Below are 27,178 nucleotides of genomic sequence, written 5' to 3'. Positions count from 1 at the left end.
TGACCGCGGCAACTAATGAACCTCGGCCCCCCGCATTTTCAACTTTACAACATCAACAAGCAAACCAGAACAACACACATCTACCTCTCCCTTTCCAGAATAAAGACCAAATCAAATCAATAATGTCGCAAAATTTCTCTCCAGCAGACGTTGCGTCACATAACAACGCCGAGAACGGCCTATACATAATAATCGATAACAACGTCTATGACGTGACCAAGTTCATCGATGAACACCCCGGCGGCGCAAAAATTCTGAAGCGCGTTGCAGGAAAGGATGCGTCGAAGCAGTTCTGGAAGGTATTCACAATACTGATCTATCGCACCTTCTTTGAGCTACAATCAGCTATGAAGGGGAAGGTCTTGGTTTTGGTTAATGGGACCTGTGCTAACTACTCTAATCCTGCAGTACCACAACGACTCAGTCTTGACGAAGTATTCGCCCAAGTTGAAAATCGGAGAGGTGAAGGAAGCTGCGAAGTTGTGATCTATAATAGTGGGAAACACTTGAAGGCAACTTCGGGAAACTGTTGCTATGGCTATGGCTATGGCTATTGTTATTGCTCTGCTCTATTGATCAGGCCATCGGATAGAAAGTCGTTTCTGCCGGCTAGAGAAAGACAAAGACTTGAGGGTGATTTGTTTCCGACTTCCAATACATTTACATCATTCAATTTTGTCATGTACGAGCAGGCATTATTATTATCTTTCAAGGTATTTATTTCATTTTGTATTTCGAATCAAATCGATATTTCGTTTCCAGAACGCCCCGATTCTCGCTGGTTCAAATTTGGTATATTATCGCACAATGGTATCAACATGGTGAAACATGACAAAAAGGATATATATGTGTGTGTGTGTGTGTGTGTGAGAGAGAGAGAGAGAGAGAGAGAGAGAGAGAGAGAGAGAGAGAGAGAGAGAGAGAGAGAGAGAGAGAGAGAGAGAGAGAGAGAGAGAGTGCAACGAAAAGGCAGGTTATGCAGTATAGGACAGAGGAAGTGAAGGAGTGGAAGGAAAGGAATGAAGAGAGTTACTGGCAAAGATAACACCGAGCTTAGAAGCCGCGGAATGGATCGTCAGGTCGAAAGGAATTTTCACTGTCAACGACAGAAGGTGCGTCATACTCGTAACGAGGCTGACTCCACTGACTAGAAGCCTTGTGTTTATGTCTTGGCCTTGGACGCGGCCGACTCGTGTCAGTATGGGGATCAATGAAGGCCTCCATGCGCACAGTGCCTATATCGAAGGTGCGACTAGTACCGGTTGTATTGTAGGTACGTGCGCTTGCTTCTGAGGTGCGACTGATGCTACTAGGGGCACTGCCGTATCCGGTTGGTATAATTGGGGGAATTGCAGAGGAGAAGTATGGATCAGAGCCCACCGTCGTACCGCTGTTCGAGGAGAGCACTGTGCCTTGGCTGGAAAAGCTGCGGAGGGTGCGGAGAGGTGGGCGCGGTGAGGTGTGACTGCGCTTGCGGGTGTGATTTGAAAAGCGAGGGACGTGTGGTGCAACTGCGGCCATGTCAAGACTTTCCCGCTCCTTAGTTGGTAGCTCGGGGACGGGCTTGTGTGCGATCATCCGGCCTCCGGGTAGAGGTTTGGGTCGATATTTAGCCACACGGATAGAGTCGCGGATAGGGTTGCGGCGGAGAGCAGCTCTTGGTGGTGTGGGTGTTTTGGCTTCTTCCTGCGGAGCTGGTGGGATTGAGGCTAATTCATGCAGACCCACGGTCGAATGACTGAGGAAGGATAGGGCCGTCAACCAGACGTAGTGTCGTTCGACCGTCATGGCTGTGAATTTGAGCGCACGCTGTGGCGTGAGCACTAGGATGGAACGGTTGAATGGGGCTGGAGAGCCGGAGCCTTTAGGCATCGGGTTATCGTCCTTGACATCCAAGACTGATTGGATAGTAACTAGAAATCGATATGTGAGTAGGAATACTAAGCACAGAAGAAAGGTATAACTTACATTTCCGACCACTCTTCCCTAGCAAAGCAGGTCCACTGGTGGGTTGCTTGCTACTCCACATGATTGAGCCCTCATATGGCGCGAGCCAGACCCATCGCTTGTGTCGCGCACCACTGTTGGTAATGCTGGCCGACACCTCATCTGGGTTTCGACCCTCCCAGTTGTCCTTCGACTCACCCATACCGAAGGACTTGCGGCGGCGGACGTACTTGAACATCCACTCTCCCACCATTGTTTGAGCAATGGCGTCAACAACGCTAGTGGGCTGCAAGCCACCCATCGAATCCTGCCGCTCACGCTCCTCACGCTCCACATTAGTGGACGGTCGACGCTGAGATGGACGTTTCTGTAACTTCTGTCTCGGTAGGTTGGCGCGAGGAGCAGTGATCTCGTCAGATGGGATATGGGGTGGGAGGATAAGAGGACTATCAAACAACAACGAAGATCCTGGAGATGAGAGGGTATCCGGACGCTCGGGGATGTCAGACTGGGACATTGCAGCTGCTGATTGCACGCGACGCAGAGTCGGTCTCCGTACCAGAGTAACAGCGCCTCGGTCCGTGAAATTTCGGATTGATGGGCGCGTTGGAGTCAGAGGCTCGTCACTACCACTGAGTGGGATATTACGCGAGCTGAGACGGGTCGGAACTGGGTATGGAGGCTTTGTTGAGACAGAACTGTTGCTTTTCATGCTGGGATCGCTTGGACTCCGGACACGAATCTCTTGTGCATCACTGGATATCATGGTCATCTTGCGTATTCCAGCTTGTCGGTCGCTATGGGAAGTTGTGAGAGATCGTCTGATCCCATTAGACGAGACATGACCAGTGTCGGACTGCTCGTTAATTTCGGGAAGATGCATCTCATCGAAATTGGGCTTGAGATTCGACTCGATGTTCACCATCTTGCCACGACGGAGGGTATACGATGCGAAAGGTCGATTGAGGAGATCGTCATCTGTGAAGATTTCGCGCTCTTGCGCCTGAACTTTGGGGCTCTCGTCATCGCTGAATCCTGCAAAGAGACTACTAGACCGAGGTGGTCGCCTGATTCCAGACTTGATATTATCCGAGAGTGGACCATTATCATTATTGCCAGGGTATACCTGTATATTCTTCGGTTGAGTGCGTGGAGACTCGACAGTCGCTGTTACTGTTCTTGCTAGAGTTCGTTGACGGTCTCTCTTTGCCGAGCGTGGCGGCGGTACAGGCTGAGGATATGACGGGTATGGCTGGAAGTTGGTATTCTCAACCTTGGGTTCCGTGTTGAACGGTAGATCTTGAATTGCAGAAGGAAGAAGGCTGGCGGGGAGTTTGACGGGGCGTCGATCAACGTGAATCTCCTCGGTCTGAATGGCAATTGACCGGCCCTCCACAACCGTTGTGATATTGGCTTGAACTGATACGCTTTTCGTTTGTGGAGGAAGAACGATACTGGTTCTGGGTGAGGACGGCTCCGAACCTGGTGGATGGATTGCAATCATTGGAATATCAACAGGTGTCATGACACTCTCCTCTTCGGGTTCTGGAACCGGAATAGGTTCGGTTTGGGTCGAGACGGATGACATTTGAACGGGCTTTGCAAACTCTTCCACAGGATGATGGATTGGTATCCAAGGGGGAATAGGAAGCCCACCAAGAGTCTGACAAGAAGAGGACACCATCTGGACGCCTAAAGTGAGCGTTGAACTGTCCATCATCTTGGGCATCTCGTCCAGATTACCGAGGTTGATAACTTCCCTCACAGCTGGCAATTCGGGTGACGAGGGAGGGGAGTACTGAATTCCAGCATCTCGATATACAACAGAAGACTGCGCTAGCTTGGAGAAGTCTGCTATAGGTGGCTCAATCTGCTCGAAAGAAAGACCCAGGATTTTTCTGGCCTTCAAGGAAGGAGCAAATGATATTTGAGAAATCATAGAAATCGGTCGTTCCTCCGGAAGAGCCCCTGGTGAAATCGGCCTCTCTGGGGACATCGACATCTCTGGTGAAATCGGCATCTCTGGTGAAATCGGCCTCTCTGGTGAAATCGACATCTCTGGTGACATCGGCATCTCTGGTGAAAGGGGGGTATCCTCATCGTCAAATTCATCTTCCTCATCTTCTTCCTCTTCCTCGTCGAATGCTAATTCTTGGGCCAGATTCAAGCCCGAGTCAGCTTTGCCAGCTGCCACGCTGATCACCGAATATCGGACATTATCGAATTTGGCTTCAGTGTCACCATCATCCAAAGTTAAACTGGTTATACTTGTACGTCGGCGATCCTGGCTGCTGGAAGCTATGCTGGCGCTATCACTTCCTTTGCTCTTATACTTGTAGGTGTCTTTATTTTCACCACTATGCTGTGAGTTGAGCGATTTGGCTTCCTGAGCGGCGGCCACTTGGTTCAGCACGGCCTTGAGGCGGCCTTCCACCACATGAACTTTCCGCTCCCAATTGCGTCGCTCGTTTTCCCATGCCTCACGATCACCATCCCACAGCATCTGAGTTCGATCAATTTCCTCCTCGCGATTCCGCACTTTCTTCTGTGCAGATTCTAGTCTCTTCCGGACATCGGTGATGTTCGAAACGGCTTCGTCCCGCTCACGAGCAAGCTCTGTTATTGCAGACGACGAACCACCCTCTAATAGCCGCAGCTGATTTGTCAAAGACCGCGCCTCGCGAGTGGATTGAGACAGGTCCTCGCTGAGCGCCTCATTTTCATTCCGAGATTCATCGAGGCTTAGCTCTAATGAATCAATCGTCTTGTCCCTATCTTCGATATCGCGACGAAGGGAAAGGATTTCCGAGACGAGCGATGCATGGAGGGTGGGGGTAATTCGTCGAGCATCAAACGGGGAGAGAGTATTCCCTTCGATGATGTCGTCATCCAGATCAATATCACTTGGTCCGTCTGGAGAGAAGGCGGGAGTTGGTAGACCAGTTGTAGAGGGGGAGGAGTCTCGGCGGCGCCGTGCTGGGCGAGATCTTGATCTCGCCTTCGAGCTAGAAGTTTTGGATAGGGCGGGAGACGGTTCGGCCATCACCAGGGATTGCAAATCCGTGGCCATCACTGCTCGTGTTGGAGATCTGTAGGTTTCCCCGTGCTAACCAGAGCACTACACGGCAGGGTCCCATCAAAGTTTTACCGTAATTCAGTCATTCAATCATTTGTGTCGATGTTATAAGGAATCGTGATATCTTTCAGATGGCTATTCTAGTATAGATCAAAAGGAGGGGGGGAAAGAGGTAGAAATGCTGTGCAACTGCAACGGTCAGCCACTTTTTGATTTACAAATGCGGATCGCACGGCGCGAGGGAGTCTGAAATGTTTTAATTGAATTTACTTACTTACGGGGATGTGGAGAAGAGGAAGATCAAATCAAAACCCCTGGCGATGTGCAAAGTAGTAATTAATGCACTTTCAAAACCGATCGCTCTCGACCATGCGGATACTTTTGCTAATGTGTGGACCACTGAACACGACGGACATTTTTACAAAGGAGGAAATGATCAGACACAACCTAGTTAACCCGCTAGCTTGAGTTATAGTTAGATCAGCCTTGCCCATAGTCGGAATCGTGCCATTGTGAGGTAGGAAGAAGCAAGTGCGGAGAACGCAGGGCAGGGGGGCGTTCGATAGGGGTGGGAAAGGCTAGAACCCACCTGTAAAGACACTAGACATGCATGCATGTACAGAATCCGAAACATCCCAAAAGCAGCAGCAAGATTTTGGGTCTGATGTGCCGATAACCAGGGATGTAGGATGCAGTCAGAACGCCTTGAAGTTCTGGAAGGCGAGGAATTCGATGGAAGAGAGAAATGGAGCTTGGATGAGTCCTTGAGTAAGAAAGGAATCTCCCTAGACTCCCCTAGACTCATTAGCCTGGGGAAGTTGAATCCTGTGAGCTCCACAAGAACGTATCAGTCCTAGCGTTTACTCGTTTTGAACAAGGAACTGGTTTGCCCCTTTTTTTCGCGGCTAGTAAGAAGAGGGACAGTGGACATGACGAAGGTTGACTTAGCGTGTTTAGGAATAGCTGCGTACCGTTGGTCCTGTTCGTCCTAGCGTGAGATTTGCTCAAGTAATGATCGACGTCCAATTTCGTTGGATAGACTTGAATAAGCCTATGGCCCGTGTTGCTGGTTTCATGCTGCATCACAAACGCCACCCAATTTTGAGATCCAAAAGTCCAAGAGCTCAAGGTCCTGCAACAGCCATGTATATATTCGAGTAGGAAATTGGACGAAATGGCGGAAAGATGGAGTGCATAAGCAAAATAGGGGGTCCGGAGCTTCGGGTATTTAGGTCAATCCGAGTGTCTCCACCGAAGCTTTCAACGGCGGCCTTTTCCGAGTGAGAACCGTGGTTCCTTTGTTGATGTGGCAGCTCGTAGCATTGCCCTAGTAAGGGTCTAGTGAAAAGTCTAACCTCTTTGTGTGTAAAATCTCGTGTTGTTGAACTTTGTACCTGAACAAGTACAAAGTCAGCCAATCAAGGTTGGAAAGGATCATCTAAATCGTATCTCCTTCTTCATAATGAGAGAGATGAGATTCAATCTCGAAACGAACTCAATCGATTCAGACCCACTGTGAGAGGTGAACGCGGGCCGTTGACAGGCGGGACAGGTCTGGAATTCAGTTTTAATCTGGGCTATTATCTGACAGGCACTAATGCGACTCATTCTTGAGAAGTGGAGAACACTTGAAGTTGAAAGGGGGATCAAGAGAGATGAGATGACGTTGTTGAGGAAGGAAAAAAAAATAGAGAAATGGAAAGGACTGAATTAACCTAATTGGCCATTCCACTAGTAATTCATCACATTCCAATCGAATGAAGATCATATATTACTCGATATTATTCTCGGCAATACTACGGAATACGAATACATTGACAGTGCCCAAGTGGGTTCTGCATTTCTAGCCGATGTACCTAAATATGCACAATATGCAGTAGTTGACTAGCTTACTCGTCATTGAGTCCAAGAGCTTCACGTCTTGTTGGAGCATCAGCCACAAAGTAAGGCTTCTCCGCCAAAGTCGTCACTCTAGTTCCGTGTCTTGGCTCGCCTCCCTCATAATCCCAAGAAGCATTGTGAATGGTGATTCGGTTATCCCAAAGAGCCGAGGTTCTTGGAGTCCACTTGAACCGGACCTGGATATCAACGTTCTTCTCATACACATCGTAAAGATAGTTGAGAATCAAGTCACTCTCAGCCTTATCCAAACCGACAATAGACTTGGTCATAGAGCGGTTGACCCACAAAGCTTTCCAGCCAGTAGCAGGATGAACTCGGATTAGGGGATGAACACGCTCGATGCGCTGAGGTCCAAGAGTTGGGTCATCACGAGGCAGGTAGGAGTGTGCGCTAATATACACAGCTTCCTTGCCATCCAGAAACTTGCGGAATTCCGGAGATAGTTTGGAATATGCGGCATAACCACTTGCCCATAGAGTGTCTCCTCCGATGGAGGGAACAGCATCGTTATGGAGATGGGTAATTCCCGCTGGGTGCAGCTCATGAACGAGATCAGTGTGCCAGCTCGATGCACCTCCTGGCTTCCTGAATGATACCCCTCGTTCAGTTGCCCACAACGCAGGCCAGATCACGGAAGCACCGGGCACACCAGGTACCTGTGGGACTTGTGGCTGCAGGAAATTAGCAAGAGAAACATCATCAAAAGAAGATATGAACTCACGTGAACCTCGACCTCTCCATAATATTCACCTAAAGCTTTCTGCTGCTGGGGAGAAAGGTCCTGATCACGGAAAAACACGACACTCCGTTCAGCAATCAGCAATGCCAGTTCATCCTTCTGCTGATCTGTCAAATCCTTCAATTGCAGACCGACAATCTCGGTACCGATGTGGTTGGTAAGATTCTTCACTTCCTTGGCTGCTGAAAACAAAGAAGATTTGGACTTGTCTGCCCTGGCACCAGCCTCAATATGCTCTCGAGGGGTATTGCGAATTGCAATGGCATCGTCGAGATATAGAGGAGCTGCTGGGCGTGATGGGTAACCGTTGGAGAGATCGATGCCCGCTTTCTCAAGGCGTTCTCGGGCAGCGTCAGGGAGTGGTAGGGTATCCTTCTTCTGAATTCTCACATCCTTGATGCCAGGATGGATTGGAAGAGCGACTGGTGTTGCTGATGGGGCCATAGTTGCAAATGGTGATATAAAATCTGATATCGAGTGGTGATTCCGTAGAGACTCGCCGGAGTTGTCTCATTATAAGTAAGTTTACATCTTCGCCATTATAACTCAATCTTATCATATGACGAGTTAGTCCTCTCATGGATTTCTAAGCTGGTGGATGGTATATGGTGCGTCTTTGTTGCGTTGGTTGCTTCACCATGAGCAAAATGTGGGGGTCAATGGCGTCTTTCACTACAAATGCCGTCAGATCCATGCTTTTAATGCATACAACGAATCAATCTGTAGCTTCAGATATCGGCAGATTAGTTTTGGCTTATCGACTCATGTCACTGCGACAATTCTTACGGTGACTTATCTTTAATCGAAGCTTCATTCGATAGTCCCCCGCATCACATCACTAAGTTGCCAAAGCACAACATTCAAAACCTCAATTCCGGTTATATTGGCTTCTAGATTAGCCCATATAGATAGAGCACGCCATGTAAACGTGATAACTATCTTGAGTTCACAGCAGTTACGCCATTCTCGGAGAAATTGGGTAGCTTGCAGGTCAGCCTCCAGTGCTTTGTTTCAATTCAACTGGGCAGGATGGGATCCTTTCCCATAGCCCAAGTCCGTCCAGAGCCCAGCTGCTTTTGAAAGTCAAATCATCGTACAATGATTCGGGCCAGCGAATAAATGTTTCTCGAGTCAAAGTCCTCGAGGTCCTTAAAATGATAGGGCAGTCTTGATGTTCAATCATATGAAAGGAATGATTTGCAAGAGTAAAGGTGTCAACCCCTCGAGTACACGATCCAACTTTGGATCGTGATCATCTGGGTATAAATATTACTTAGATAAGTATATCCACGGAACCGTTCCGTGAGATGCAGTTGAGATGACCTCGGTTCCCCCGGACCCCGGACCCCAGACTGACTCAGCTGCCACGTCTTACCCTTTAACTTCTAACGGCCAGATCTATCCATTCGACATATCAAATATCATATTCTGATCTTGATTCCTAAAATACTAAATAACATTCCAGTAATATCCTACCCTAGTCGAGAAACTAGCCGTTTCAACCGCCAACCCCGCACCATGCAGCCCAAGGCCCTACTTTTCGATACTTTTGGCACAGTCGTCGAATGGCGATCTTGTGTCACAACCGCCTTGAGCAGTGCAACCCAACAAGCTCTGACAGATCCTTCCAAGGAAATCTCTACCGAAGCCCGAGTGCGCGCATCACAATTGACCACCTCAGATTGGGTCAGCCTAGTCGAAGAATGGCGGATGTCATATGCAGTATTTACGAGAGATTTTGATCCCTCCAAAAAATTCGTATCGGTAGATCAGCACCACTACACAGCTCTACAAGATCTCCTCTCTGCGCGGGGACTCCGAGATTTGTTCTCTGATGACGAGCTACGGGATCTGACTTTTGCTTGGCATCGGCTCAATCCTTGGCCAGATAGCGTCTCTGGATTGGCACGGCTTAATACTGCATTTATCACGGCCACACTGTCTAACGGGAATATTTCTCTGCTGGAAGATCTCAAAGAGTTTGGGTCTCTTCCTTTTCAGCATCTTGTAAGTGCTGAAAACTTCCAGGCCTACAAACCTTCACCTAAGGTGTATCTTGGTGCAGCGAAATTGCTGGGGGTTGAACCCAGTCAATGTGCTTTGGTGGCGGCTCATCTTCATGATTTGAAAGCTGCGAAGGACTGTGGATTCCACACGATCTATGTTGAGCGGGAAGCAGAGGATACATGGAATGCTGAGCAGATTGCGCAGGCTAGGGAGGATGGATTCGTTGATATCTGGATTGAACTGAATACAGGGGGCTTTAACGAGGTAGCTCGGCTATTGGGAATCGAATAGATATTCTAGCCATATCAGCTTTAGAATAATTTGATTTCCAAAAGAATCGTGGAAGATTGTTATAACTCGGAAACACTTGAAATATCCACATTAATTCACCTTCAAATTGAGACGGCCTTGCGTGGCCTCCCAAGCCAACTGAACAAGCAATTTCCGAAGGCTTTATCCACTACAGAACTAGAAAAACAGCGAGAGAAGAAATATATTCTTTTTTTGATTTAACTTTATTGTTTAATATCAGCCATAACTTTGATTTCTGGATACGATAACATCCGACTTTGAGCACTTGACCTTAAGAACGGAAGATTCTAAGTTATCCTTTGAGGTAGTTGTAAACTTGGGATCATATCATTGAAGTAGCCACTGATGGCAAATATCAAGGCTGCAAGGACAGAAGCAATTAGTGGCCATTTTTAATGCCGAGGTACATTTTGATCAATCTCCAGTAAAGGTATCTTGGCCTAATTCACATTAGAATTCAAATAGCCTTGCAGTCAACTGCCTATAGGAACATTGAAGAATCTTAGGTTGTGCTGCGTGGCACTCAAAAGGGTGAGGATCTAGAAGCCACAACTTCGGAAGTTGTGATTAACAATCATCCATCAACCAGCCTCGTGCCTTAGACACAGATTTTGGCATGCTGATGACTCAAAGTGAGTAGGAATAAAGAGCAATTCATCCTATTTTATAATAGTTTAGCTCATTTCAAGGGTTTGGTGGGGGATATCTGGAAGGTTGGCTATAAGCCCTGCCTCACCAACACACACGCAGTGCCTCGCTACCCAGGTGCTTCCTCGCAGCAATGCATCATAGTGCTTATGCCACACCAAGAACGTACTCCCGGTTCTCGTTTCTGAACTCCTCGGGAGAAATGGCTTTCTCGGCGGAAGAGTAAATGGAAAATGAAGCGGAGAGTCAAGTGGTCTTTGGATTGACCAACATCCAAGATCATTGATTTCTGGGCTATTAGGTGAGTATGAGTCCATAAAAACAGGAGATACTATACAGACAAGAGAAATTGAAGCCTGCAGGATAATATTGACGAGAAACTTGATCCACAAAGCGTGCCTATAACTTTCAAGCGCCCGAAGCTCGACATACCCGATGCCTAGCTTATCATTTGAGGCTGGTATAATCTGAGGTGAGATAATAAGAAAGGCTTAGAAATGCCCGAATTCCTTTGAGGTCAATACCAAGGGTCATAAGAAAGAGACTTTGCTTCGCAAAAGCGAACCTGTATTGGGGGAGTTGTAGATCCTTTTTTCTAAGAGAGAACTACCTAAGTATCAACGCTTTCTATTATCTGTACTAACTTGGCCAGTGAACTATCTCGAGAAATTTTCGCTTCCTGTATTCAGGATTGAAACCAGATCCATAGTAACGCATATAACGTACCTTGAACAGTTGATCGACTTAAGAAATCATATAAAACTGCATGAATTACTGTTATTGATTGATCCGTTTCTCGCTGATCATGGGCGCCATACTGTTGGATGCACTCTTGAGGTCGCCTGTAGTGAGGTGAATCTGGGAAAGAATATTGCAGCGACGTTGTGAGAAGATGGTAAAAGATAAGGCAAGAGAAAGTCATAGTTAGAAGGGAACCTTCAGGTAATTCCAAGGTTCTGCAGCTTTGAAGATCAATGTACACAGATATTGATGGTAATGAGACCTCTGCAGCCTTGAGTCCCTGTAATAGGTTTTGGACATAATCTAGGCACAGAATGTAAAATCCTTGTAGAATATCATAATATCCATGGACAACACTATCAGCATGAGTGATACGCGGTGGAAGCATTTCCAACTCATGGCTGTCAACATTTATTCAATCTCTCCTCGCCTTGAATCAATTGCATACACATGCGATTGCTAAATCGGTGAATTGGGAGTCAAGATCGGTACAGTGCTACTAAGGAAGGGTGCCTTCGAGGTCTCAGGTCCGAGGTGGATGCATATTTTCGGACACGTCATTTTGTCATTTTTGCGCCCTTCGATCACTTCCTAATATCTATTTTGTGAAGCTATTTAGAAGTAGATACGTTAAGGTGTAGATCAGTAGAGCTTTCAGATGTGACCTTTGGAATTGGGTATTTAGTTAAGTCATAGTAATAAGTTCAAAAGTTGAGTAATATTTATCTCCTGATTCTGCGGCTCATATGGTAGCCTGAGATAATACTCACCAGAGGTTGAAGGCATGCTTCGGTGATGCATATTAAAAGCATCTGGATACAACCAGATTACAAGCCTTATTAACTCCTACTATTGGGCAAAGTATTTGTTTCCGAGTTTTATAAATCCCATCTGTGTCCACCTCATTTTCCAATCATTTTTAAGTTCTTTAGGTGATTTATATGGAAAACTTGTCATTTTTTTGTTTTTGCGATTCTTAAATCCCAAGGTCACCTAGTCTATGAAACTATTCAGGATATCAAATATATGACCCACTTTTACGACTTCAAGCCGGATTGAAGATGAAAGATCAATTGGGTTGAATTGAGTGCCCAAATAATTGGAGAATCAAGAAAAGAAACTTCATCTTCGCTACTTTCTCCGTCTAGGAATTATAGTCTTTCCAAAGTTGACTCTAGTCTTTCTACCATTGTGACAGCAATGTAGAGGACTGGGGTCATAAGGCTCCAAATAGGAGAACGTTTCTACCCACATATTTGCCTGTAGTTTTAGAAGGAAATATCCGAGAGTTGCAGCTAGTCTGTAGACCTCATGAATTTATCTAGATGCCCTAAATCCCAAAGCGGAAATGACCAGCTCCGGTTATCGGCGCACTATCTTATCAGATCTTCCTCCCCGCAAACAACTGCACAACTACACAACACCATGCAGCTCAAACATCTGACCTCATTGACGAAGGGGCAGCCCGGAATCCTCCATAACATAGTAAATAAAGCCACCATTCAAGCCTAAAAAAAGCCAGCACGAATCTAACCCATTCTTAGAGTTCCAGCCTTCTAGCATTCGAATATACCAAAGGATCATCTCGAACCAACACGCTCATCTTCGTCGGCGGACTAGGCGACGGCCTCGGCACAGTCGATTACACAAATGACATTATCCGCGCAGTAGAAGGCACCGACTGGACAGTCTTCACTCTGATCCTCTCATGCTCATACGGTGGATGGGGAATGGGCCGACTAGGCCAAGACACCGACGAGCTAGCCGCATGCGTGAATTATATCCGGGATTACAAGGAGCCTCACTTCGGGGCTGGGAAGGTAGCTCTTATGGGCCATTCGACTGGTAGCCAGGATGTAATGCACTACATCAATGCGCCGAACCCGCGGCCTGCACACCCGATTTTAGATCAGAATTGTGTGCCTGTTACGCGCCCGCCCGTTGACGGCGTCATTATGCAGGCGTCTGTCTCTGATCGTGAGGGTATACTTTGGGAAGTACAGGTCGGGACGGAGCGGAATAGCCCTGCTGAGATGCGGGATATCTACGACCGCGCTGTTCAGGGTGCGCGCAAGACGTTTGAGGATGGCGTTGATACACTTGTGCCTCTCTCACTAACGTCGCGGATCGGATATGGGTCTACTGCGTTGAGTAGTCGGCGGTTCCTTAGTCTTGTCAGCCCGGATAGTCCTGCGAAGCCGGCTGAAGATGATTACTTCAGTTCTGATCTGAGTGATGCGCGGCTTGCAGAGACGTTTGGTATGGTTGGGGCTCGGGGTCTATTAAAACAAAAACTTTTGGTTTTGTATTCTGGTCGCGACCAGTCTGTACCTCCTTGGGTGAATAAGGAGGGGTTGCTGAGGCGATGGCAGAGGGCTATTGATGCCGGTGGACATCAGTTTTGGGATCCGCGCAGTATGGTCATTCCAGGTGCGTCGCACGCGCTAAGTGATCCGGATCAGGCTGAGCCGCGGCGCATTTTGGTGGACAGAGTTACGGGGTTCTTGAAGGATATTCAGAAGTAGGGATTACACGTAGTCCATTGGAGACGGGGAGACTATAGCAAGGTTTCGGAACCACATCCCTTATCCTAAGATTCATTCGGTATAATTACAAGTTATGTAGTCACCTATGACCTTAAATCATCATGACTTGTACCGTGGTGACTTGCGGTACTTAAACTATAGAAAAAAAGAAAAGTCAGACTAGAACTCCATTGTCCAGCCACACAGATAATTACCTAAAGAAGTGGCGCGGCACTGAAGATACCCATTGGCCATTTCTAATTAGTGGTATAGCTATATCCATTCACCCATCGGTGACATTAGTATTTACGTACTCTAAATACGCAAAGGAGTAGAATGTTCGTCGACCCCACAGCAACAGACTTATTCATACTTTGTAAGCTCCCCCACTCCAATAAAGCTTTTCTCTCGAAGCGAGTTGGTTCGTGCTAGCGAAACGGTTGATCCCCGAGAAGGAATGGCCCAGGGTACCCGAATGAACCATAAATTCCATACATTGACCGATTCCGCCGTTGTTCACCCAAGATCCAACCCATCGGAACCCCCTGGTGTATGACCGATCGCTCGGTGAAACGGGCGAAGGATGATAGGGGCGTACGCGAGGGTAAAAGAAAGAAAAAGAAAAAGAAAAGAACCGGTCCAGGCTTTTCGTCTTTTCGATCGTTGACCAATGGATGTTCATGACGTTCTCCATTGTCAACGGCGCATGAACGGGGTCACCCCTGTCAACCCCAAATCCCAATAAGGAAGGCGTCAATATGGTTCCTTCGGCCCTCTGGCCCTTTGGCCCCATTTTAGATCTGGCCTCGGATATTTCCGTTGGCAGCCGCTGTGAGAAAGGAGCGCATAGTTCATGACTAGGTCAAAGGAAGAGTGAAATATCTGAAAGGGGGTATGGGTATGTAAATAGCCTTCTGACAATTGGCAGATCTACCTTTTTTTCTTTTATTGAAAAAGCACCCTAGAAAATACCAGAAGCATATCGATCAGGTTAGGGCACTTCCCTCAACTTCTATAGTAGGAAGGTTGACCCAAGTCTGCGGTCGTGGGCTGCGGTAGTGATATGCCGGTAATCAAAATGGAGTTAGCAATAGAGGCAATTGACCGTACATCAACTAGTTAGATTGATTAGTGTGTAGGTTACTCAGTAGTTGGTCAAGAAATGAATAGAAAAGATCCACCTGTCATTCCAGGAAAGCCTTAGGATGATCTATCGGAACACCACGCGCCGTTCCGCGGGTGGATGCCTGTCCACTCGGAATAGGAACTAAGAAGCGAGTTGGAAATTTAGAATTCGGAACCTTGGGAACCTTGGGAATCCAGAAAGGAATGAACTCACCAATTCTTACTGCTCAGTTGTAGAGTTCGTGGTAAAAGGGGGGGGGGTTGAAGGGTGAGGATGTATAGCTTCAAGTGGGTAAAATCAAAGCCTTTTTTCCACGTGCTCCGAGAACAGTGCTTTTTAGACTAAAGAGACTAAATAGAAAAAATAAAAAATAAAAAATAAAAAGAAACGGCTCCAGTACTCCACCGGAGCAAAGTAGTTTCCCTTGCAATTGTGTGTACGAAGTACATTTTAGCCCCCCTTTGGACCCGCGAATCTGATTACCCACAGTTGCCCTGTGCTTAGAATTTTATCGATGATCGAGAGAATAGAACGAGGATGAGGATTAAATATAGAACGGGATCACACTAAATTAAATCAGAAATGAAGTGAGAATGAGAGATGAAGATGAAGATAGATGAAGATGAGGATGAGAGGATGTTATCTATATACACAGTAATAATAGACTCTAAAGGTTAGTAAGCAATCATCGGTAGTCCGTTATTCTCCGTATGAGATCTATCCATCTTATTTATCTTATTTATCTTATTTATTAGTTGCAGCTGTCAACTGACTAGCAGGAAGATTAGTCTATTTAAATGACTATTTTATTTATGATTCCTTTTACTCTTAGTACTAGTTCTAGCTATAACCGAGACCGTCTCGGGAGAATTAAAACCCTCCAGTGTTCTTCACATTAATATTTCAATCCCCCTTCTTTAATATTTTCTTACATTTTGACTCTTACTAAGTTCGTTACTAAGTTAACTACCCAAGACTACCCAAAACTCCACTCAGTTCCAGCCACTGCCCGTACCAGATTTCGCACACTGGGTCCTTTTTCCCCCTCTTTTCTCCCCCTCCCCTTCGTCATTTGAGGGAAAGCTCACTCTTCTCTCACTCTCACTCTGTCTCGCTCTCACACCCCAATCTTTAATTCGCCCGCTCTTACCCCTTACATCACATATATCTTACTCATCATGTCGGGGAAAATGACATTGTACAAACTGGTGGTGCTAGGTGATGGAGGTGTTGGGAAAACTGCTCTGACAATTCAGGTTTGTAATCATTAATCATTCACTTCCACTTCAATCTCAACTAACATACCTTAGCTATGTTTGAATCATTTCGTCGAAACATATGATCCCACCATCGAGGACTCCTACCGCAAACAAGTCGTAATCGATCAACAGTCTTGCATGCTCGAGGTTCTCGACACAGCCGGTCAGGAAGAATACACCGCATTGCGCGACCAGTGGATCCGAGATGGCGAAGGATTTGTCCTAGTCTACAGCATCACATCACGCGCCTCTTTCTCACGTATCACCAAATTCTATAACCAAATCAAGATGGTTAAGGAATCCTCTAGCTCGGGTTCTCCCTCTGGCCCCAGCTACCTCAACTCTCCTATGGCTAGTGGGTCGCCACTACCCGTTCCCGTAATGCTCGTTGGCAACAAGAGCGATAAGGCCGTTGAGCGCGCCGTCTCCGCACAGGAAGGTCAGGCTCTCGCAAAGGAGCTGGGATGTGAATTTACTGAAGCTTCCGCCAAAAATTGCATCAATGTCGAAAAGGCCTTTTACGACGTCGTCCGCATGCTACGTCAACAGCGACAAGCTCTACAGGGCCGTGGTCAAGATCGTCGTCAGCCTGGTTTCGGTTCTAGTCACCGCGACCGAGACTCTGGTCCTGAATATCCCAAGTCTTTCCGCCCCGATCGGTCGCGGCATCGCAGTCGACAGTGTATCGTGCTGTGATTGGGTTCCAAACGGCATTGGGGCGTACTATTTGATGGCTATAATATTTATCTTTCACCTCTTTCCTTATGTTTCTTTTTTTCTTTCTTTTTCTTTTCTGTTCCTTGGTCTCTCGGGTGCATTTGGAGGGTGGTTTTGTTTTTTTTTTGGTTACAACCTTGTTCGGCGTTGGCGGCCTATCGCTTCTCTCGAACATCTCTCTCTCTCTCTCTCTCTCTCTCACACACTTTATTTTCAACGCTTGTTCTGTCATCACAGAGCTTCAGCTTGGGATGCTCGTTTTCATTCCACCCCATTCCGATTTGCAGATTTCTCTTTGGAACCGACGGGGCCGCGACTGGGTATTTCCTGGACTTCGACGAAGACCTAGTCTGATTGAGAATATGGAACAACCGACCCCACAGGAAAAAAAAAATCTCCCAGGCAACCACGCCAGAAGATCGCATATGATACCCTACGACAGAGTTTGTTGTTTTATTGTTCCAGCCATTTCTGCAAGTATATAGACAATACAGATCAATCCTTGCAACATTATTATTCCCATATGGCTACAGGTACAGGTCAGCTGCTAGCGAATATAATCAGCTGACAGACATTAACGCTCATAATTTACTCTTTAAACACCTTACACAATTCCCAATCCGTAATTTTCCAATTCCTTCAACTACCCGCCTCGTAGCGTACCCCTCAACACATAACATCAGTCAATATTTTTCTTTCTTTTTTTCAGCACCATAAACACTCTAGAGCTATATTCGAAATCATCAGTCCGAGTCGGCTACCTATCTTCATCTGCCATTCTTATCCCTCTTTGGAAGTGACTGACTACATCTGAGATTGCTCTCGTACCTGATTTCCACACTTGCACACTACATTTTGGAATACCATGAAGATGAACCTTGGACCTCGGGAAGTTTACCTCCGTGAACACATGGATTCCATATCTTTAAATCTAAGTCTTTGAATATACTACCAAGATCGAACATGCATGCCTAGGTGCATAAGCCCGTAAGTCCACCTCCAATCAAACCCACGGGCTAAGCTCCAAACTCTTGGGTAACATATTCAAGGGTTATGAACGGCGTGTTGAGCACTACAGATGGCAGATTTGGAGATACAAAGTATGTAAGACATGATGTGCCCCACCCAAGTGGCGCTTCTCACTCTGTCTGGTCCGAACTAGCCGACTCCACTTGCATTGAAAGTGATGAAGAGCTGCAGAGCGACATTTCAAGACACTGCTTATCGGAGTAACATGTAGCATGTGAGTATAAGCATTGGTCTTGGTTGAAGGGCTTTGATTATTGATGGCGAGATCTTAGCAAGCTACTTCGTATAACTGCGTCGACATGTTCGGAATGATATCGGGAATCAGGATGTTGTTATATCTAGATAATTAATTTTGAATATCACGGTGAACATCCATGATGGTGTCACCGCTTAGGTCGATAGCGTTGACAAGCTTTCTCTTTCAAGTTTGTAGTAACAGACAGCAGTATCGAGACGACAGCAACGCATACACAACTTTTCAAAGAAATCAACGCAATTATAATGATTGCATCAGAGCAATAGCCTGATTCGCTTTAGTTGGAAGTCTAATTTAGAGCTGTAGAATAACTCCGAGGATGCTATGTGGAAAGATGCTAAAGCAGATGTCGGCGGAACATCCTGCTTATAGACTGTATGATACAATTATCGTTTTTCTGATAGTGGACGATGCAGGAGTGAATGTTTCAAGGTTGGTAAAGTGAGCGAGTATTTCCAAAGTATAATAGAAGATAAAGCTAAATATCAAGTTCAAACTCAACAACCCAAGTGTACAAACTACTTTACGATAACTCAAAGGCAGTCAGAAAAGGTATTCATTTGGACATATCCAGAGCAATCTCAAAGTAAAAAAAAAGTATAGATGACAGTAAGGCTCTGAGGAACCCTCGCGTATTATCTATTAAGAACCGAGGAGAAAAAAAGCATATACACCCAAAACCATCAAATACACGAACCGTCAACGCCAACCGTTGACACGATCTAAAACCTCGATATCAACAAAGCAAAGCCATCCAAGAAGCCTCATTCGCTTTACAGCAGGAGAGCGACAACACCGAAGACAGCAGACAAAGCAGCACCAGCACCAGTAGCAGCATTCATAGCACCGGCGTTGAAAACGGGAGTAGCAGAAGCACCTGTAGCACCAGCGCCAGAGGTGCCGGTAGAAGAGGCACCGGAACCACCAGAACCAGAATCATCGGAACCAGAGCCACTAGAACCACTGGCGACAACGAGAGGGGTAGAAGCAGCTGCGACACGGGTGGAGATGAGGGGAATTGAGGAAACTGAGGCTGAGATGACGGGGGTGGATGAGACTGAAATGACGGGGGTGGATGAGGCTGAGATGACGGGGGTGGATGAGCACTTGTTACACTGGGTGACGGTCTCAGTGAGCAGTGGGCGAGTGACGGTGTAAGGACCGTTTGTCATGGTGAGGTAGCCAGCCTAGAAATAAAGTTAATTGACACAGGGTCTGTGCTGAAAGGTTTAGAGTATAGACGTACGCTGGAGACAGTGTAGGTTTGGCTGCCGTGCGAGAAGCTGGTAGCCTCGGGGCAGTAGGTAGTATAGGCAGTAACAGTCTCAGTGACGACATTGGCGACGGCACCAGTGGTGAGAGCCAGGACTGGGACAGCGAGAGAGAAATGCATAATGTAGATTTGAGATGTCAGATAAGATTTGAAGAATGGGAGGGTATTATGTAGGTATTCAGGGTCCGATTCTAGAATGATGAGAAGACTTGAAAAGAATGTACTCGGTTAAGAACCGGGATTTGCGTAAGGGAATGTGGTTAGGGAGAAGGATTGGGGGTGAGATGGATATGTTTATAGGAATATTGCTTTGACTCAGGAACCAGGACTTGGCTTACATCGTAGCTTAGAATAAAAGGGGGCCGCGTGGCAATTGGGAAATTACAAAAGTAGATCTGAATATCATCATGTAATCTTAACGAATTGTAGTCTAGACTGTGATAGAACACGCTCGTTACCTGGGTATTTACGTAGGAACTAGTTCGTCATACCTTATCACACGGACCATAGCACATAAATGCGTACGACCTATAATTATCCGAGGCCATATTTAATAGTAGATTATTAGATTAGGATCCCTAAGTAGGAATCGAAGAACAGCATTAGGGCATCGTCAGTATGGGTCGCTAGTATGGATCTTCTGCTGATCTGAAAACAGGATCATCGGAGTCATGCAGGAATTATATGAGACAGAGTAAGGGATATTTTAGTTTAGTGCTTCTTACTTGTTTCTTACTATCTCGGCGACAATCCAAACAGTTCCATAGTGACATCAGCAACGTTGATCCTTAGATAAGGATGTACGGAGTACGGTCTACGGATATGGAGAGTAATCGGTGGCTGGTTAGGGCTATTTGTGGGTTCAGGGCAAGGTTTCAATATTAGACTCGTCATCTTCATTTCTAGTTGTAAAGGAGCATTGGATAATAACCGTCAATTCTAACAGCGACTATCCAGCTGTGAATAGAATAGACCAGTTTGTGCTCAAATATAAGCACTCCGTACCCAGGAATCTTGTTCAAGATTCTACACAACATGTGTCCAATCCGACAGTTTTTGGCCCTTAAAGGATGGTGATGGGACGCAGGACCTCTCAGCAGCGCCCGTCCAACATCGGTCTAAACATAAGTTAAGACCAACACCGACGAGTGCTGAACCAGATAGGACGTCATCTCTTCATCTTGGATTTAGTTGTGTGAAAAGGAAAAAGAAGAAAGGAGAGGAAAGGAGGGATCGGACGATTAAAAGTGGCCTAGGCGGTGAATGATTTGGTCTCCACTATAATATAGTCATGTGACCTATAGACTTCGAGGTCACATGATATAAACAGGCCTTTCCGCTTTCCGCTTTCCGCGGGGAAGTAACGGACGGCTCTCCGATACATAAAAGATACAGCCCTTCCTATCAGACTGAGACTGCTATTGTGTTCTTTTTTTCTATTCACAATGTCTTTCTCCCGTTCTGGGCGCCTTGCGCGTCTCTCCCTGAGGAGTGTTTGTTCTCCCATTGTCACCGCCTCCTCTCGTGCGTTCGTTGCCAGGTCAGCTCCTCTCGTGCGGGGACTATCTACTGTAAGTCGAGATGCGCAACAGAAGGTAAATTTCAACTCCAATGGTTGAACTGAAGCTCGCAATTATATTGCTAACACTTCACCCAGCTTCTGTCATCATCCCTTGAGGAATCTGACCCTACGATCTTTAATATCTTGGAGAAGGTACGTCAACGTCATATGGCTCGAGCTATGCGATAAGCAATCGCTAACAATGAAGACAGGAAAAAAGCCGCCAAAAGCACTTTATCAACTTGATTCCCTCAGAGAACTTCACCTCGCAAGCGGTCCTCGATGCTCTCGGCAGTGTGATGCAAAGTATGTAAACCAACAACCTCCTGGTAGGCTTCAGATCCTAACTTGCGCAGATAAATACTCCGAGGGATACCCAGGAGCCCGTTACTATGGTGGCAACGAGCACATTGATGCCTCAGAGCGCTTATGCCAACAGCGCGCCCTAGAGACTTTCCGTTTGAACCCCGAGGAGTGGGGTGTTAATGTACAGAGTAGGCGTCACTTCTACTTAGAGTTTATGATCAGCGCTGACTTTTCACAGCTCTGTCTGGCTCACCCGCTAATCTCTGCGCCTACTCCGCTGTCCTCAACACTCATGACCGCCTCATGGGCCTTGATCTACCCCACGGCGGCCACTTGTCGCACGGATACCAGTCCCCGACCAAGAAGATCTCCGCAATCTCGAAGTACTTCGAAACTCTGCCCTACCGTCTGGATGAGTCGACCGGCCTGATCGACTATGATGGACTGGAGAAGATGGCTAACACATACCGCCCCAAGTTGATCGTGGCTGGAGCCTCTGCCTATAGTCGCCTGATTGACTATCCGCGCATGCGTGCCATTGCTGACTCTATTGGCGCCTATCTGTTGACCGATATGGCTCACATTTCAGGTTTGGTCGCTGCCGATGTCATGCCCTCCCCCTTCCCTTATTCCGATATTGTGACTACTACCACCCACAAGTCTCTGCGTGGCCCTCGTGGAGCCATGATCTTCTACCGCAAAGGCTTGCGTCGCACCGATAAGAAGGGCAACAAGGAGATGTACGACTTGGAGAACCCAATCAATGCCTCTGTCTTCCCCGGCCACCAGGGTGGCCCGCACAACCACACTATCACCGCGCTAGCCGTGGCACTCAAACAAGCGCAGTCTCCAGAGTTCCACGAGTACCAAAAGACAGTACTAGCCAACTGCCAAGCGCTCTCCGAGCGTCTAGGCGAGTCCACCAGTAACGGCGGCCTCGGCTACAACATCGTTTCTGGCGGCACAGACAATCACCTGGTGCTGGTAGATCTTAAGAACCGCGGCGTGGACGGCGCCCGCGTCGAGCGTGTACTAGAACTGTGCGGTGTAGCCAGCAACAAGAACACCGTGCCAGGTGACAAGTCTGCCCTAAAGCCCGGCGGTCTGCGCCTTGGCACACCCGCCATGACATCGCGTGGCTTCCAACCCGAAGATTTCCGTCGCGTGGCCGAGATTGTCGACCGCGTGGTGATACTGACGCAAAGGCTAGACAAGGCTGCACGTGAACAAGCCCAGACTCGCGGTGCCAAGAATCCTGGTACTTTAAAGGCATTCTTCGAGTACTTGGGTGAGGGTGAAGAGATCTCTGAGATTGTAACGTTGCGGCAAGAGGTTGAGGACTGGGTTGGCACGTTTAGCTTGCCCTGGGCTAAGGACCAGTAGATTTTCCTTTCTCTTTAACGTTTATAATGTAAATTCCCCTGTTCGTACGAATATCATACAATTGTCTCTTTCCCAAGAAAACTATCCCAACATTAAATACCAGGTTTATGATAGAGCTACATATGACAGGTGCAGATTGCTACGGGTATTTTAAGACTTAGTCAGATTCCATCATAACCAAGCGGGCATAACCCTTATCTACTCATTTAAAAAGGTAATTCTAAGCGTTTTACCATTGGAAGGAGATAGCGTTATCTAACATCTAGATAGCTGACAAGAGTGTGGAGAAGCAATACTTACAACATCCCGAAGTCTTCTTCTCTTGACAATCAATTGACATTGCACGCCACAATGAAAGTAAGCCAGGTAAGAAGACTATCAGGTTTATAATGCATCATGTCCCATCACAGTCAAGTCTCATCTATGATCAGCTCTATCTCTACCCGATCAAGTCCCTACGGCCAACGCCTGTCGAATCAGGCATCCTCACGATGCAGGGCTTACAATACGACCGACGATTTATGCTCCTCAAAGTTGAATCCGGCAAAGATGGCGAGATCAAGCTAGAAAATATGCATGTAGCGCGTTATCCAGCTATGGCACTTTTTGAAGTAGCCGTCGAGATGCCGAAGACCGATGATGATCGTGGAAACATCACCATCACGTACCACCCTCCGTCATCGCAAGAAGCATCAGACACCAGGCCGCGTGACACGAAACGAATTGAGATCCAACTACTGCCACTTCTAGGAAGAGACGCGACGCAGGTCAAAAAAATACCTATCATGATGCACTCGAGTCGCACGAGCGCTTTTGATATCGACACCAAATACAATGATTGGTTCAGCGAATGCTTCGGCTTCCCGGTAATCCTGGCTTATTTAGGTCCGCTCTCCCGCAGCGTCCTGGGCACATTAGCACCGGAAAGCAAAGGAAATTGGCAAGTCTGGAAGCAAGAATGGAACGGCGTCTTTCTGAAGAGAAAAATCTTCCCTCCCCTTCTGTGGGCCTTCGTCCTCTTCCAAATCCTCAATTTACCCCGCCGATTAATAGAGGATTATGGAATGAATTTCACACATGCCATCACGCTTGCAGTGATAGTCGGCATTACTCTGATACTCGGCACGCATATCGCCCTACTCCGGAAGCACAAATCCCAAATCAGTTTCGCGGACTGTGCACCTTATATGATTATCTCCGAGACCTCTGTTGAGGATGTTTCGGCCCGGTTAGCAGAAGGTGAAGATATGGACCGCAGCAAGTTTCGGCCGAACATTGTCGTTTCGGGCTCTGAGGAGGCATATGAGGAAGACTTCTGGACTGAGCTATCTATTGGCTCGCGGGCGAGACTGCTGCTGACGGGAAACTGTACGCGGTGTGTAAGCCTGAATGTAGATTATTCAACGGGGCAATTTGCCAATGGTGAACAGGGAACTGTGCTCAAGAAACTAATGAAGGATAGACGTATAGATAAAGGTGCTAGGTTTAGTCCTGTTTTTGGACGGTATACTTTCTTGGATCGGGCTAGTGATGGACAGGTTATTCGGGTTGGTGATGAAGTTGAGGTCATGGCGCGGAGTACGAAATACTCGGTCTCTGGTGAGTATTCCAAGGCGACTGTCTCCAGTGCTTTTTTGCCATATCAGGTTGCCCAGGTGCTAACGTTATATAGATTGGCCTGGCCTTAGCACCTAGTCGATTGGCTAGCCTGCAGGGTTGGGTATCACGGAAGTAAATCCCCAATCTCGGATAATTACTTGACTGCCTAATTTGAAAACAAGTTAAACTGTAAACAACTCCACTTTCCTATTCCTTTTCTCTTCTAGAAGGAGTAATTGTGTATTCTTCCATTTCTTATGATTGGTTTACATAGCCATAATTACGTCAGATGTAAGCACCGCCACTTCACCACGTGACCTGGGATCCATGGAAAGAATCCGTACCTTTGGATGGAGTTTCTAAGAATAACCTGTTGTTTCTTTCACGAACTTACAGTTTGCATTGATCTTCAGTCCTTGATTCTTGAATTTTCCTTGATTTATTCGGTAGATTCAAAGAGAAAGAGGAAATAAAGCCACAAGACCATCCTTGTCTCCTGTGGCTTGAATCACCCTCTAAACGCCGCTGCCTATCACTCCGTATTCGCAGTACAGTCACACATCAACTCGACCCCTTTGATCTTCATTTCACTTGTTTCACGTCACCTCTGATCTCACTTCCTCTCTACCCAACCGGTCAGGCGCTCGTCCCGCAATCTACGTGCATAAGGCGCCGAGCCCCGCCGCGGGATTAGCTGCCGCTGCAGAAAACAAAATACCAGGGCGATCCCTATCGCTCTATTTACAACACGCCATGGATCAAGTAAACCTGCGTCGTAAAGATACCACAAAGGGTCCTCCGCTGAGGATCCTCTCCCTTGGTATGTGTAGCGATTGATCGATTCCCCCGCTCCCCCACTTGGATACGTCACTCACCATGTACAACAGATGGAGGCGGTGTCCGCGGCTATTCCATGCTCATTATACTACAGGAGTTGATGTATCGAACCTATGTTGAATGTGAAGGCAAACCACCACGTCGCGATCAGATTCCTAAACCATGCGATCATTTCGACCTCATTTGCGGCACCGGTACCGGCGGCTTGATCGCCATCATGCTTGGGCGTCTTCGCCTCGATCTCGAGACATGCAAGGAAGTCTACGTTCGCATGACCCGGAAAGTTTTCGAGACCGACAAAACCATCGCTGGTATTCCCTTCAGATCGACTCTGTTCAAGGCCTCGAAGCTGGAGGAGGCCATTCGGGAATGCGTTCGCGAGCATACGGTTTTCGAGGCGGAGGGGAATGACTTGCCCAATGCCAAGCCTCACTCCTCCGTCTCGAATGCTCCCTACAGCCCGGTGTCTGCACCACAGCGGTCTGTCAGCCGTGGAAGTTTCAGTCATTCGCCCGCGGCCATGTCTCCGGGCCCGATGAGCCAAAGAAACTCGCTTTTTCTTAACGGACTCCGCTGGGGTAATCCAGAGGCCTCACTCTATGACCAACGAGATAATCGGACCAAGACGTAAGTGTAGATCTTGCTCGAGGTCAGACATAATATTCAAATTGCTAACTTTACCAGTGCTGTGACTGCGCTTTACAAAGGCACGCAAAAGAATGGTCCAGCTATTTTCTTGCGCTCTTATGACTCTCGTCGAGAACCTCCACCTGAATTTGACTGCACTATCTGGCAAGCTGGTCGCGCGACTGCGGCTACTGGCCTTGCTTTCAAGCCAATTCAGATTGGACAGCATGTTTTCATCGACGAGGGTCCAGGTACGTACAATCCGGCACCTCAAGTTCTTGATGAAGCTGTGGTGAATGAGTGGCCCGGCCGGGAGGTCGGTGTCTTTGTCAGTATCGGCACTGGCCGTCGGCCTTCTGGCACCAATGCCCAGCAGCACGAGTGGTGGGAAGGATTCTTTGGAGATTCACTGGGCACATTCGCCGAGGCTCGGCGACGACTCATTGCTAAGATCGAGGGCTGCGAGGACATCCACCTGCAAATGCTGCGCGATCATCTTGCCAAGCGCAATGTCAGCAAAGACAATTACGTGCGCCTCAATGTTGAGGTCGGTGTCGGCGAGTTCGGCATGAACGAATGGAACCGACTGGCGGATATCAGTACCAACACACGACGATATCTCTCCAAGCCCGAAGTCAAGAAGATGATTCTAGATGCGGGCGTCAGGATGGCCAAGATCGACCGCATGAACAAGCGTTTGGCCGATCATGCGGCAGCTGGCGGAGAGCGGGATGATCTATCATTTGACCTCGAGCAGGAAGAGCTTATTGTGTCAGACCTCGACTCTTCCAATCAGCCTCTATCTCAACCTCGGCCGCAGTCTTTCTACTCCGTACCTCCGCCTTCCAATGCATTCGCCGTGGAACTCCCTGCCGAACCTGTGGAGTTTAGTCCTGAAGCTGGGGTTGTACCACCTGACTCGCTTCCCCTTCACCCAACACCTCAAGAATCCATATCGCCGACACATGTGGCGCCAACGCGACACTCCAGTGCCGATATCACTGGTTTCCGACCAGCTCATGAGTTCAGGCCGACATCTCAATACTACGGCTCACCTCACCACAGCAGCGATCATATCGCTCACAATGGCATCCCACCGCCAGTCCCTCCCAAGACACCTTTCTCCTACCCAGCGAACAATAGTAACGTTTATGTTCCATCGCCATTGTTCTCTCAACCTCATATTACCTTAAATAACGGGATGCGCCCTCCATACCCAGATGATGAGCCACCGCCCGCTGTTAATTGGCAACGAAAGCCTAGTTACAATGTGCGGTGATATTCTTGATATTCTTGATATCCTTTTTG

The 27,178-nt window shown here is 47.4% G+C and overlaps 10 protein-coding genes across 10 annotated transcripts; 7 read left to right on the top strand and 3 right to left on the bottom strand.

The window, feature by feature from the left end:
• Positions 1 to 122: 122 nt before the first annotated feature.
• On the top strand, positions 123 to 486 carry N7495_008831 (cytochrome b5-like heme/steroid binding domain-containing protein; the record flags this gene model as incomplete). Its single annotated transcript, XM_057211482.1, has 2 exons — positions 123 to 299; positions 409 to 486. 2 exons carry the CDS (start codon positions 123 to 125, stop codon positions 484 to 486), a joined length of 255 nt encoding a protein of 84 aa, XP_057061025.1.
• Positions 487 to 1,053: 567 nt separating this feature from the next.
• Positions 1,054 to 5,017, bottom strand: N7495_008830 (putative nuclear migration protein; the record flags this gene model as incomplete). Its single annotated transcript, XM_057211481.1, has 2 exons — positions 1,054 to 1,913; positions 1,969 to 5,017. The coding sequence occupies 2 exons, from the start codon at positions 5,015 to 5,017 to the stop codon at positions 1,054 to 1,056; spliced, it is 3,909 nt and encodes a 1,302-aa protein (XP_057061024.1).
• A 1,895-nt stretch (positions 5,018 to 6,912) lies between these two features.
• N7495_008829 (TauD/TfdA dioxygenase family protein) lies at positions 6,913 to 8,108 on the bottom strand (the record flags this gene model as incomplete). The annotated part of the gene is made up of 2 exons (XM_057211480.1): positions 6,913 to 7,596; positions 7,647 to 8,108. 2 exons carry the CDS (start codon positions 8,106 to 8,108, stop codon positions 6,913 to 6,915), a joined length of 1,146 nt encoding a protein of 381 aa, XP_057061023.1.
• Positions 8,109 to 9,182: 1,074 nt separating this feature from the next.
• Positions 9,183 to 9,962, top strand: N7495_008828 (haloacid dehalogenase, type II; the record flags this gene model as incomplete). Its single annotated transcript, XM_057211479.1, has 1 exon — positions 9,183 to 9,962. One exon carries the CDS (start codon positions 9,183 to 9,185, stop codon positions 9,960 to 9,962), a length of 780 nt encoding a protein of 259 aa, XP_057061022.1.
• Positions 9,963 to 12,797: 2,835 nt separating this feature from the next.
• On the top strand, positions 12,798 to 13,897 carry N7495_008827 (uncharacterized protein; the record flags this gene model as incomplete). The annotated part of the gene is made up of 2 exons (XM_057211478.1): positions 12,798 to 12,857; positions 12,917 to 13,897. 2 exons carry the CDS (start codon positions 12,798 to 12,800, stop codon positions 13,895 to 13,897), a joined length of 1,041 nt encoding a protein of 346 aa, XP_057061021.1.
• A 2,304-nt stretch (positions 13,898 to 16,201) lies between these two features.
• On the top strand, positions 16,202 to 16,978 carry rasB (Ras small monomeric GTPase RasB; the record flags this gene model as incomplete). The annotated part of the gene is made up of 2 exons (XM_057211477.1): positions 16,202 to 16,279; positions 16,334 to 16,978. 2 exons carry the CDS (start codon positions 16,202 to 16,204, stop codon positions 16,976 to 16,978), a joined length of 723 nt encoding a protein of 240 aa, XP_057061020.1.
• Positions 16,979 to 19,057: 2,079 nt separating this feature from the next.
• N7495_008825 (putative GPI anchored protein) lies at positions 19,058 to 19,677 on the bottom strand (the record flags this gene model as incomplete). Its single annotated transcript, XM_057211476.1, has 2 exons — positions 19,058 to 19,471; positions 19,531 to 19,677. The coding sequence occupies 2 exons, from the start codon at positions 19,675 to 19,677 to the stop codon at positions 19,058 to 19,060; spliced, it is 561 nt and encodes a 186-aa protein (XP_057061019.1).
• Positions 19,678 to 21,002: 1,325 nt separating this feature from the next.
• N7495_008824 (serine hydroxymethyltransferase) lies at positions 21,003 to 22,807 on the top strand (the record flags this gene model as incomplete). The annotated part of the gene is made up of 5 exons (XM_057211475.1): positions 21,003 to 21,152; positions 21,215 to 21,271; positions 21,331 to 21,424; positions 21,475 to 21,612; positions 21,663 to 22,807. The coding sequence occupies 5 exons, from the start codon at positions 21,003 to 21,005 to the stop codon at positions 22,805 to 22,807; spliced, it is 1,584 nt and encodes a 527-aa protein (XP_057061018.1).
• A 389-nt stretch (positions 22,808 to 23,196) lies between these two features.
• Positions 23,197 to 24,495, top strand: N7495_008823 (MOSC domain protein; the record flags this gene model as incomplete). Its single annotated transcript, XM_057211474.1, has 1 exon — positions 23,197 to 24,495. The coding sequence occupies one exon, from the start codon at positions 23,197 to 23,199 to the stop codon at positions 24,493 to 24,495; it is 1,299 nt and encodes a 432-aa protein (XP_057061017.1).
• Positions 24,496 to 25,159: 664 nt separating this feature from the next.
• N7495_008822 (putative Patatin-like serine hydrolase) lies at positions 25,160 to 27,149 on the top strand (the record flags this gene model as incomplete). The annotated part of the gene is made up of 3 exons (XM_057211473.1): positions 25,160 to 25,226; positions 25,294 to 25,870; positions 25,928 to 27,149. The coding sequence occupies 3 exons, from the start codon at positions 25,160 to 25,162 to the stop codon at positions 27,147 to 27,149; spliced, it is 1,866 nt and encodes a 621-aa protein (XP_057061016.1).
• Between the last annotated feature and the right edge of the window lie 29 nt (positions 27,150 to 27,178).

Source organism: Penicillium taxi (assembly GCF_028828555.1).
Source record: "Penicillium taxi strain IBT 34144 chromosome Unknown utg000005l_segment0_segment0, whole genome shotgun sequence".
NCBI lineage: Eukaryota > Fungi > Ascomycota > Eurotiomycetes > Eurotiales > Aspergillaceae > Penicillium > Penicillium taxi.
This window is presented reverse-complemented; position numbering and strand designations above follow the sequence as displayed.